At 40.2% G+C, this 12,623-nt stretch overlaps 1 protein-coding gene across 3 annotated transcripts in view; it reads right to left on the reverse strand.

Annotated features, from left to right (window-relative positions):
- The window catches only part of LOC101445555 (phospholipid-transporting ATPase IB), a 675,309-nt gene that overhangs the window by 322,938 nt on the left and 339,748 nt on the right, over window positions 1-12,623 (reverse strand). For all 3 annotated transcript variants that reach the window (XM_058277045.2, XM_071208176.1, XM_058277047.2), the window contains exon 25: window positions 8,009-8,181. In XM_058277045.2, the coding sequence (XP_058133028.1) occupies window positions 8,009-8,181 (173 nt within the window). The remainder of the gene's footprint in view (window positions 1-8,008; window positions 8,182-12,623) is intronic.

Raw genomic sequence — 12,623 nt, forward strand, 5'->3', positions numbered from 1 at the left:
ATGGGACAGGGTGGGTGGGGCTGGGGGATCAGTCTGTCTGTCTGTCTCTCTCTCATTTGCCAGCCTGTCAGAACTAAACCACCGGAGACAACTCAGCGCCGGAACTCTGACAAAGCTGAGTTAGCTGATTAACAAAAAACAACAGAAGCCACATCACTCAGCAGAAGTTCTCAGCCTCTGCTGACCCAGCAAAACTTTGCAGATGACAGGGGGAATAAAGGTTAGAAATCCCCAATCATGAAACTCAACAAATCACAGACTTCTGAAATTTGGCCAGTCAGGTTGGCCCCATCAATCTGTTATATCGCTTGTTGACAATTTATTTGTGATCCTGCATGGCACTGAATATAAATATAATATCAAGAACTTGGATAAATGCAGTGAAGTTCCTCTCTGACACCAAACAAGTAGGAGACTGAACCAGAGAGGCTTAAACCAGAGGAGCCTGAGGTCAGGTGTTGGCAGACAGCGTTCTACCTGCCTAACTATAATCCTGAAGAATAGAATAATAGGAATTCTTCTGATTCAAACCTGAGGACAGTAAAACTTCCAGGTGAGAACATTCCTTTCGGATTTCTAAGTCAAAAGAGGAATAACAGCTGTCAAAATCAAGAAGAACGACGCATGGATAATTCAGGAGGTGAAAACTAAGGGAAATTGTCAAACATATTTAAGATGGAAAACAAAATATTCTTTGGGACCAATTAACGTCAGAGCTACCTTGCCTACTCTCAATCAGGAAGGTGTCAATATCGGCAGCAGAAGAGGAATTTGTTTAATGAACGTTAATGTGATACTTTCTTGTACTAGTGAAACATTCAGAACTACTTCACAGGAAAGAGAAAAATAGCACTTTAAGTGCAAATACTTTCACAAGGCAAGGCTGGGGGGGTTCAATATTCATGACCTAGTCCATGTGTTTAATTTAGCTCTATTCTTGACTTTTTTCCCCCTTTTTTTTGTTTGTTTTTCTAGGAGGAAAGATGCCAAATATTATGAGTTTCTACTTCAGAATTCTGGCTCTCAGTTTGGCCTCACATCACCCTGTTTCATTTGGCAAGCAGAATTGTCAAAAATGACATTTCCCAATGAATTAATCATTCATGAAGAAGGGGAGAGAAACAAAAACAAAGAAAATACAAAACAAGAAGAACCATGAAAAGTGACATGTCTATTAGCTCTTGTGGGTTCCAATGTGTTGAAAGCAGCAGCGAGAAGGGATGGGAGATCTGTTACCCAGATACCAAGGCCACAGTCCTTGCTGAAAGAGGACAGAGCTTCACTCCTTCCATTGTTCATTTTGAATCTGAGCTTATGCATACACCAGCCAGAAAGGTCATCCGAAGATAACTCTGTCATGCAAACCACTTTTCAAGAACGATTATAAAAAAGGAGTTCTACTTAAAGAAGGAAAGTTATATGACAACACCAATTTTATAACTAAAATAAATTACATATGAGATGTGCTCTTAAATACACAGCATATTATTACAGACCAAACCCTATTATTAAATGTCCTGTGATAGATATTTCTGTCATATTATCATACCATAATCGCTGTGTCTTTTAATTTGTATTACTTAAAGCAGGTTTTCTTTAAGAGCTTTCTGTTTATTCTCAATCTTATGCTAAACATTTGCTCACATTTTATCACATGTCCTGTACCTCCCCACCAAATTATTTTATCCGTTCAGGACACAAGTAACAAAGTTGGCAGGCTGATGTTTTTCTATTTCCTACAGGAAGGAGTTACACATAAATAGTGATGATATCTAGCATTTAGCTGGGGGCATTTTTTAAAAAATCAGATAAATCCCTAAAAGTAAAGAGTTGATCTCGTATAGTGGCTGATATATGTCACTTCCTATAATAGATATTTAAAATGGAAATAGTTCTTTATATTTATACATAAGCCAAGAACAAAACATAGTTGTATTTTCAAAAAGTTCAGTAAAACATGTTTTTTTCCTCTCTCTCTCTCTCAAAGCTAGAAACGTTTATCTAGCTTTGTTTTTGTACTTTGGATTAATACTCCAAATCCCCCAAATATTCTGGTCTCATCAATGGTTCAAATGAGCTATTTTTTATAGGCAAAATTAAATCTACATCCATCTAATTTTCATTCTAGAAAAATACTGGTTAAAGAAAACCATTGGGGGTAGTGGGAGAGAAGAGGATTTTTTTCAGCTTTGGGCTTTTAGGAATTGTTTTTATTCAACATGCTGCTAAAGAACCCTTACATGTTAGCACAGGCATATTTAGTATAGCAATAATAAAGCCAGTTAGGACTAAATAAAATCAGCTTACTCATTCAAATAAGAACATTCATTTTAGAGCTAAATGAAAAGAAACCAGTATAGAAATTAATTCTATTCCATTGCATTTAATCAACAAGCGGGCAAATATACACTAAGCCATAATACAAACAAGTCAAGGATATGCTTACAACCTCAGCAAGTTAATAATGTTCCCTGGAATAAAATGTCAAAGTAGGGAGCTGACTTATAGCTAAACATGCACAACGTGGAGAAATCACAATCATGAAAGAAACTGAAGAACAGTCTTATTTGTGCAAGTCTATGATTGGACCCCTACCAACATGGAGGCCAAGCAAAACACAATTGGTGGTACAATTCTAAGTACTGTGCTGCAGCTCTGTTTTGACACCAATTCTCATGAGAACTTCCCAGGCTGAAAGGTACCACACACAAAAGACATAACATCCTGAGTTTTCCTATTGTCCATCATGCCTCATTAATGTACAAAGCTAAGACAGGGGTGAGGCCAGATTTGAAGAGTCAGTTCTTTTCTGCACAAAGTATTTTAAAGGTATGACAGTTGTACAGGTTTTCAGATGCAGGCCAAGTGAGCTACGTGCCTAAGAGAGTCCAGAAAATGGGGAGAAGATTGAGCCTGGCCTTTCCTGTTCGATAGGGCCGCCTGTGTTGATTTCTTCTTAGCTTCTGCTAAAAAGAATCTCTCAATTGCTCCCCTTCATTAGCGAAGTTAACAAACCCCTAACTGGGGTTAAGAATATAGGCTATCCTTAATAAACAGGGAAAACACGTTTACCTAATGGGAATGAACTACCAGCCTCTCTTGCTTACTCTAAGTCAAATAACTTCACTTGCTTATAGGGAGAAGGCAACCCCATTTATAAGTTTCTATGTTACTTGCCCTTGAAACCTATTATTATTTTATGGAAATCATCATATCTTGGCAAAGATTTAGCTATAAAGATCTTTTTTGCAGTGATGTTCACAATAGTAAAATTTGTCAGCAACTACCTGTATATCCAACACTAAGAAAAGATTAATTGTTGTGTTTTCATATAACAGGATGTTAATAAGCATTTAAGCTTTTAAAAACTATATTCTAAATCTAATTAATATCTGACATAGAAACTGTTAATAACTTTTTTCACTTAACATATTTTTAATAGTACAACCTCTCTTGTGATAAAAAAGTATTTTCGCAGAAAAAGATCTAGAGTTAATAAGCACAAGTGATTATAGTGCTAATCTCTACTTCATGGGATTGTGAAGGCTGTTTTTCTTCTTATCTTTATTTTCCAATATTTTCCACAAAAATTATAAATCACTCTTAAAGAGAAAAACAACCAAAAAAGGTTCTAAAAACACCCACTGTGCCCACTCTGCCTTCTTCACTTCACTATCTTTATTCTCTGGTATCACGGTAAGCTTATAAATGTTTATCTCTGAGTCCACCCTGAAAGACTGACGTCTAAACACACCCGAGAAAACAAATGATGTCTTCTGAAGCCCTTAGTGTGTCCATCCAATTGAAATCCCCGCCAGGCTGTTTTCCTTCTACTCCGTCTCCTGCCCCATGGATGACGGAGCCATAAATCACATCTGCTAACAAAGTAGGTCTCCCGGGGCCCTTGCGCATCCCCTGTCCGCTCAGGGGACTTGTGGTGGGGCCATCGACCAACTTCGCCACATGGGGAGAGCTGATGATTCTTTGATGACTCTTTTCCTGACAATCCACAGAAACTTTAAATATTTCTGAACATGCTCAAGAGGTCTGAGTCCAGCCCCCCCGCCGGTAGTCTGTGCCGATGAAATTTATCTCCATTTTGACAAAAGTAAAGGGTTTCAAAGGAGGAAGAAAAATGAGAAAGCAAGAATGAGGGTGATTTTAAGAGAAGGAAACAGGGGAAAGACACCAGAGAATTCTTTCATGAGCATAACTGAGAATGGTTTACATAATTTCTACTTTTTTTATCCTTTTAGAGAATGACAACTCCTAAAAAACTTTGTGCTAAGTAGGTTTAAACAAATTCTACATTTTGAAAATATATGTTAAAAGCAAAAACTTTCGTAGGAAATTATGACTATTAGCAGTAATAAACACATGTGACTATGAATTAGCTGACCCGACCAACTGTATGACAGAAGAGCAAATACCCTGGTATCACTCTGATCTAAGATAAAGTGCCAGCTCTTCCATTACGTGCTGAGAACATGGACAAGTTAAGTAATTTCAGAGGCCTTTATTTCCTCATTCATAAAATAAAACTTTTCAAGGATCAACAAGCTAAGGGACTGTATTTCTGACCTCAACCTGATAATTTGCTTTTAAGCTTTCTCTCTTCATGCCGTCCCCCTCTCTCTTGCATGTACACATGGTTCCTTACATATAAAATCATGCCTGTTGATGTTATCAAAGGGTTTGGCAACTGGGCAGAGAGTGATGCCTTTAATTGAGACAAAAAAGTCAGAAGACTGTTATTTCATATAAATGGAATTATATAATACGTGGGGTTTTGTGCCTGCCTTCTTTCACTGAGCACAATGTTTTAAAGGGTTAACCATGCTGTAGCATGTATCACTACTGCATTCCTTTTTATGAATTAGTAATATTCCACTGTGTGGCTAGACCACAATTTTTCATCCATTCCTCTGTGGATGGCCACTTCCACCTTTCAGCTATGGTGAATAATAATCACTATGAACCCTCGTGTACAAGTGTGTTTGAGTCTCTCTTTTCATTTCTCTTGGATAAATACCTAGGAGTGGACCTGCTGGGTGATAAGGTAATTCTATGTTTAAATTTTTGATTAACTTTTTTAAAAAGTTCTCCAGAAGATTCTATGTGAAGCTAGTGCTAAGAATCACTAATGTGGAAGATGACTGAGGCCATAAGGTGAGGTGGAATGCACATAGGGACCGAGAGTATGAAAAGTCAAAGACAAAACCTTGGGGAGACAACATTTCAGAGGCTGCCAGGAAAGGAACATATAAAGGGTACAGAGAGAGAACAAGGTAGATGGGAGAGATGTCAGAAGAGGCTATAGAGAACCCTCCAGAAGGGACCGTCAATGCCAGATGCTGAGGAGGCTTCAAGAAAGGACCAGACGATTCTGCTAACATGGCCAGGCAAGGTTGCCAGAGACTTGAGGTAGAATAGCTTCCTCGGAGGCCTGATTTCAAAGAGAAAGGACAAATGCTGTAACGTACTCTGGTATCCATGATTAAAACATATGAGACTGAGACTACGTCTCGTACCTCTTCATTCTCCCATAGCACCTAGGAATGTCCTCTGTAAACAACGAGCCCACAATAAAAATCTTAATGGAATGACCAAAAATGTGGCAATGTCCTTGTTAGTACGACAACAAGCTGCAGTAGAATACAGACTCATAACTGTTCTGCTGACCACATTATGCCTTTTCTACGATTATGACTACGTGGAAAATATTTGGGTATAGCAATGTAGAGTTACCAAAATTGTTTGATTCTAATCTCAGTAAAACATTTAACCAATTCTTGCATTTTTTTTTTCCTTTTCACTACCCAAAATACTGTTTTAGTTTAAGGTTATTCATTCGTTTATACACTAAATTTAACAGTCTCTGAATCAAAATTGGTAAGATACAATGCTTCATGATTTCACAGAAAAATGTATTTTCTTCTTAGAGAAAAGGGTAACTTTTACAGCAATTACATTTTAAAGAGGACAACTGAGAATGAAGGTCAAGCTTATATCTGAAGCCGCATATTAAATTTAGCTTCAGTTTAAATTCTCAGTGAAGAGAAAGTACATTTGAAGTGTGCAACTGTATTTTTTGAAACGTTAAAATCTTAAGTGTGAGACCAGCCAAGAAACGTCTCCTAGAGCAGTAGAGTAGCACGCTATCCCAGATTCCTTTTTCCAATTAGTGCTCATATTTTGTAGACAGTAACAGTATTTAATTTGAAATTTCCTCTTTCTGTGCCAATTACAGTTTGAACTCCTTCCTGTGAAGCCTTCAAGTCTACGCCTTGTGCGATACAAAAAGCACTCTTAAGGCAGCCAAAGTAAGAAGGAGAGAAAAATGTTTTTCTTTAGCATCAAGCACCTGGCAAGAAAGGAGCTGTAAAGGCATTCCTGGACTCTCTCCTGGGACTCTCAACCTACTCGTTTTGATTTCCCTTTTGCAAACCGCAAAGTTATATCATGTTTGCTGTGATTTACAGCTTGCCAGACTTCCCCACATTGTTTCTTGTTGTCACCACTGCCGCTGTTTGTTTCTGCTCACTGGTGTGTCAGGGTGACGGCTTCTTGACCAGTGGGGCTGGGGGCAGGCAGAGGTGACTCAGGCCCCAGCACCACTGGCTCTGGGAGGCAGGGGATTAACCTCCAGAGTTGAAGCATTCACAGAAATCAAGCATACACCTACTTAACAGCTTCAAACTTAGCCACGAAGGGAAAATTAGGAGAAAAGAAGTAAACCCCACTCTTTCTACTCTTATTATCAGGTGCATGTCAACAATCAAAAGTGGCCAGATAGAATCCAGGCAAGAAAGAACAGTTCAATTGCTGAAAACAAGAGGGTCCATTAGATATGACAAGAAAAGAGCAAGGGACAAATGACAACAAAAAAATAGATAAAACGGACTTTACCAAAATTAAAAACTTTTGTTGTGCTACAAACAATAACATTAAGAAAGTGAAAAGACAATCCCCACTGAAAGGGATAAAATATTTGCAAATCATATAGCTGGTACGGTATTTGTAAGCAGAATATATATAGAACTCTAATAACTTAAAAATAAAAAGATATTTCAATTTTAAAACATTCAAACAATTTAAATAGACATTTCTCCAAAAGAAGATATACACATTTGAATTTGTTCCTCAGCCCTTGAACATCCCACAACCACAAGAATAAAACCACAACCACAAGAATAAAACGCCCACTCTGGGCGTCCCACTAGCCACCCCAGCTCTCCTTGCCAAGGTGATACCTGGTTATTCTAAGCAGGCTATGCTAGCATTCACAGAAGGATCCAAAGAGTACCAATGTAGTTAGGAATCTAAAAGACACTTAAACCAATTAAATGCTCCAGCACAGGACCTTCAGACAGGGAAAACTCTCCTCTGACTTTCTAGGTTGTTACCATATAATTGGGTGGTGCCACTCCTCTTTCTTATAGTTTATTTCCTTTATAATTCGATCTGAATTTCAGGCCTCTATTAGAAATGGATCTCCATGTAGCCAGTAATCAATGGAATGAACCAATTTCTGCCCTGAAAAGCCCACCAGGTTTCATGAAAAAAACAATGACTTCTGGTTTGACCTTAAGGCAAAAATTGGTATAGCCTGGACCCAAGCAAAGCTGATTGAAAAGGCCTACTGAACTTCAGAAAAGATGCATAAAAGCCCCCTGAGCCTTGGAAGCTCAGCTCAGCCAGCCAATGCTAAGAATCAAGTAGAGAAGACCCTATAACATTCCCACACCAGGTAGGCACATCCAATTTCTCCTACATTGGGACTCTCTCTCTCTCTCTGGGATAACAATGAACAAAACCAGTACTTAAACACCACTAACTGCCTTCTGCAAAAATCTGGGATATGGCAAAAATACATTTATTGCTTTTGTTTTGTCTTTTCTTAGAATACAGAATGTTAAGGCTGGAATTCCCAAGCACTGATTTCTTTTACATGAACACAGAAGACACATGTCAGAAGGAGCATCAGGCACAGCCTGCACATGCCTACCTACAACAGATCACTGCTTTACACGAGAGCGCCAGATCCAGGAAGCTTCTCCGGACTTCAAAGGAGAGCGCGTACTTCAGTGTGTGGCCATCGATGATGAGTGCCACATCATTCTCCTTGCCCAACAAAATTCCCAGGTCAGTGCAGTGCTGCGTAATGGCTGCCCGTGTGGCCTGAAACAAGAGAAGGGGGAAAATCATATTTTTGGGTGTGTTTTATATATTAAAACCCATATAAGCAGATATCAGAAGTCAATACTTTGAAATGAGAACAAGCAATTCTAAAATAAAATATACAAAGAGGGGAGCTGGGGTAGCTCAGTGGTTGAGTGCCAGCTTCCCACTCATGAGGTCCCAGTAAAATAAAATAAGTAAAATATACAAAGTGTTCAACTTGGTACATTTGTATGTTAAAATTTCATTAGAATGCCCTCTAAGTTGTTTTATGAGTGAAAATATCCTACAATGAGGTCCATTTGCTATTTACAGTGAATCTATACGATTGCAGGTCTAAGGCCTATCTAAAGCATCCAGACTCCTCTCCACGGGAACTTTAATTTCTGAGGTTCTAAGGACTCTGTCTTCCTCCCCACCCCCACCCCTTTCTACTACATACACATTATTCTTCGTGACCTTAGAAGAGGAAATTCCACATGTGCTTCTGGAAACTGATAACATGGCTGTAACTTAAGTGGCAAATGCAAACATTTCTCAGTTTATAGTAATACAAGATAATCTTGAAAGCATACAAAAGATATTAGGTGATATAAAAAATAGCACAAAAGATACATTTCTATTTTCTGATGAGATCTTAAAATTAAAACATTCTTTCCATGTGCCATCAGGATGAGAAAATGATCATTTTCATGTAGTACAGAAAATATCTAATTACATGAAAACGCTCATACCTATTAAAACATTACTACTGGACTAAATACATACTTTATGTGATGTCTTATCAGGTGGCATTAAAGCAAAGAACTATTCTTTAAATTTTTAATTAAAATGATATTCTGATCTTCAGAGTGAGTCTATGACTTACTGGCTAGGATAACTGGCTCAAATATGAGAATGCAGTTTTTGGCTCATTTAAGAAAAAATCTGGTTTAAGTTAAGGAATGAAGTACAAAAGTCTGCTAAAATTATTCTGTCTAGATAACTGTCCCTTGGTTATTAAGTTATGTTTGCATGAGTTATCATATGATAGCCTAAACTGCAATCTTAAAGAAACAAATAGGTTTAATGAGCAGGAATCTCCCTACTTCTAGTTAAATTGAGGATGAGCTACTGTTGCAAAGGGAGAACCGTGTGCTACTTCCTGGCTTACTGCTCAGCTTTTCATTCTCAGCAAGAGACTTCTGACAGTATTAGGAGGCTGTATGTAAGGCATAGCCTGGTCTCCGCTTACTACCTTTGACCTTGAGCTAGATACTTAACCTCTGAAGCCTCCATTTTCTGCTGTGTGAAATGGAGCTAAGAATAGTTACATCATAGGACTTTCAGCAATGACTGCAGAAGACTTTTGTGAGGACAGATGAACTCATCAGTGTCAACTACTCAGCACCACGACTGGCACACGCCCGGCGTGCGCGCGCACACACATGCACGCACCCATCCTCCTTCCTAACACTATTTGTTCATTAGGAACTTCCCAAATCAAGGAAAATGCCCATTTCTGATACTGCCATGAATAAATGCCATCATTGGCAATGCCTTCTTTGCCAACGTAATAACAGATTAATTTGATAGAACAATGCTCAAAGAATAAAATGTCAAAGCAATTTTTAGTAAGACTGAAAAAAAATGAAGGAAGCATTATAAGTTTCTGTCCTTAATTAGTTTTGTTATTCTGAATCTCTACGAACCACGCTGAAAACACGATGCTTCCTTCACCTGTGCACCCTGACTTTGGGTAGGGGAAGAAGTCTTCCTCTTTGAGTGTTTCTCCAAGTTAGGGAGATCCCAGTGTGGCAGTGTACTTGTGCAGGCCCACCGGCCGGCCAGCCAGCCTTGGCGGTGGCAGCACCTCCACAGGCCAGAGGGACAGGGAGAGGCCTGAGGGACGGCAGTCCACCCCGCACCTGGGCCGCCGCTGGGCAGCGTGAACACAGCGTCCCGAGAGCGCGCCTGAGCCCTGGGAAGCTGAGGGGCCGAAATGCGGGGCCTGAGAAAACGCTGTTCCTGAGACATGCACCATCTGCCCCAGCACTGCCCCCAAAAGTGTTTAACTGGAGAGGCCGGCGCTGGCACTGCTGCAGATGGGCAGAGTAAGGCACAAGGTGGCCCTTCCTGGGTGCCTCTTACTGAACCAGTGACCACCTGGCCGGGGCAACACCACGGACACCAGCTGAAAACAGCGTCAACTTGAATCATGACAGACACCTGCTTGCGGCCCACTGTGGCATCAGGGACCCCAAGAGGGAACGATGTTTCACAGCCATGCAGCGGGGGGCTGAGTGAGGGCCAACCAGTGACGCCCCACCTCAGCGCCTAACACATCACGTCAGTCCGTGTCTGCTCTTATTTTGACTGTCTACAAGGTGGCTACATGATGGTACCTGCAGTTGCAGATACAGGCGTGGGGGAAGACAGCTACTGCGTGGGGTGGCAGGTGGGGCGTATGGAAGTGAAGGACACTTGGCTGGCTGTGTGGACTTGGAAATGCTGGGTCTGTGGTGGCAATCCTCTCCATGCACGGGCCAAGCACCAACCATTATTAAGGCAAGCCATGGCAATGAAAGCAGATCAATTCCACATTTTATCCCATGAGCAAGGCATTTTCTCACACACTGGTAAAGAGGACAATACACTAATGAGTTATTTTCCAGATATAAAATGGGTTTAATTAAGTAGTGACATGACTTACAGGAGTCCATTAAAATCAACCAACCAAGATGGTGCTACCAGAGTTCCTACCATGTTTCCATGGCAATAATTAAAATGCTGGATAAATATTTCATGTTTTCAGCCCCCATAAAGTTTACAATGGAATCGGGGTGTCAAATACTGGCAAACTACGGATGAAATAATGAAAAGCTAACCTTACAGGCAGATTTTCGATATCACGACCATCACCCTCCTAGCCTATTTGGGCTCATTTTTGTGGTTGGCTGGATTTACACTAATGTATAAATTCTATGAAGGCAGGAACTCCCTTTGCTAACGTCTGGTCATGCTAACACAGAGCAGGCATTCGATAAATGTGCTGAATTCACAAATGATCTGACATTTCTGGGCCTCAGTTCTAAATATTCCATTGTAATATATGGGAGATGATTTAGGGACCTCTCAGTGACTGATGCAACCTTAAGAGTACATTTTGCATGGCCTTAAAAATGACTGGCCTGTGAGCCTTATTTCTCACACCCTACCCTTCCTGCCTTTGGCGTCTTCTACTCCTGACTTCCCTCCTTACAGATCTTCCATCTGTCCTCCCCTCACTGCATCTGCTCAGGATGGCCTCTTGACCTCTGAGATAGAAAGACAAGCCTACCACTAACAACTTGCTGCTCCCATCTTTCTAGCCCCACCCTGGACATGTCTCCAGCTTCCAGCTTTGCTTCTCACACCTGTGCTCTCAGTGCCCACTCAGCAGTAATCTCCAATCAAGCCCAGACTAGCTGGGTCCACCACACATATGCAAGAGAATTCATTGGTCCCTACTGAGCAGTTCTCAGGCAAACCAATCGAAGGTATTCCTATGACAAACAGTCCCTTATTCTCAAATGCACTATGATTCAAATGCACTATTTGTAAGTTGTTTATTGGGCACTTAGAATTCATTTTCCCAAAGGAACGCTGTTACAAATTGTGGTTGGATTCCCAGGGCCTGTTAATACCTATTTAGCCCATTTGCTAAACTTTACACCGCAGTCCCTTATTTTAATAAGAAACGAATTACTGAAGGCTACAGTGGACTTAGCTGTTAGGAGGTGGGTGGGAAGTTGGGGCTAAGGTTTTCCTTCCCGGAAAGATAAGACACATGCCAAAATCTTTCATTAGAATTTGCCTCACAGGCATTACTATTAAACTATATATCTCCAGTTTTTCACACATGTGAAATTTTACTTTTCCTTAGCAATTAAAAACATAAGTGATTGTGTAGCCAAAAGTGAATGACTGTAACTAAAGACCGTCTCCTCAGCCATGCCAAACAATATCCATCTTTTTCTAAGTTGGATGAACCGTGCATTAAGATCAGCACCTGGCTTTGCATTTCCAGTTGTCATAATAAAATTAAATAAACACTGTAGACAGTGCTACCATGATACCAGGAAATGTTGGTTCATCTGCTGATCTACAGAAGATGAAAGGTTCATTTGGAGAATGAACGCCTTCATGCAAGTACAGAAACAGCTCAGCCTATGAGCTGATAGGATCTGAAAGGTGGTTCCATTGTTAATCATCTGGGGTTTAATAAAAGAAAAAGTTAAATTTCTAGAAGCCGGATGCATTCTACCAATTTACGACAGCAGGAAGTGGTTTGTAAAATAAATAGTTCCAACAACTAAAATCTGCCAAGGCAGGCACCCCTGTTCCTCAAAGATCTGGGCAGTGTCTCGTAAGGCATTTCTTAGACACTGTGATAGCAGCAGCTGCCTCAGCCCTCACTTTGA

The sequence above is a fragment of the Dasypus novemcinctus genome, chromosome 15 (genome assembly GCF_030445035.2).
Source record: "Dasypus novemcinctus isolate mDasNov1 chromosome 15, mDasNov1.1.hap2, whole genome shotgun sequence".
NCBI lineage: Eukaryota > Metazoa > Chordata > Mammalia > Cingulata > Dasypodidae > Dasypus > Dasypus novemcinctus.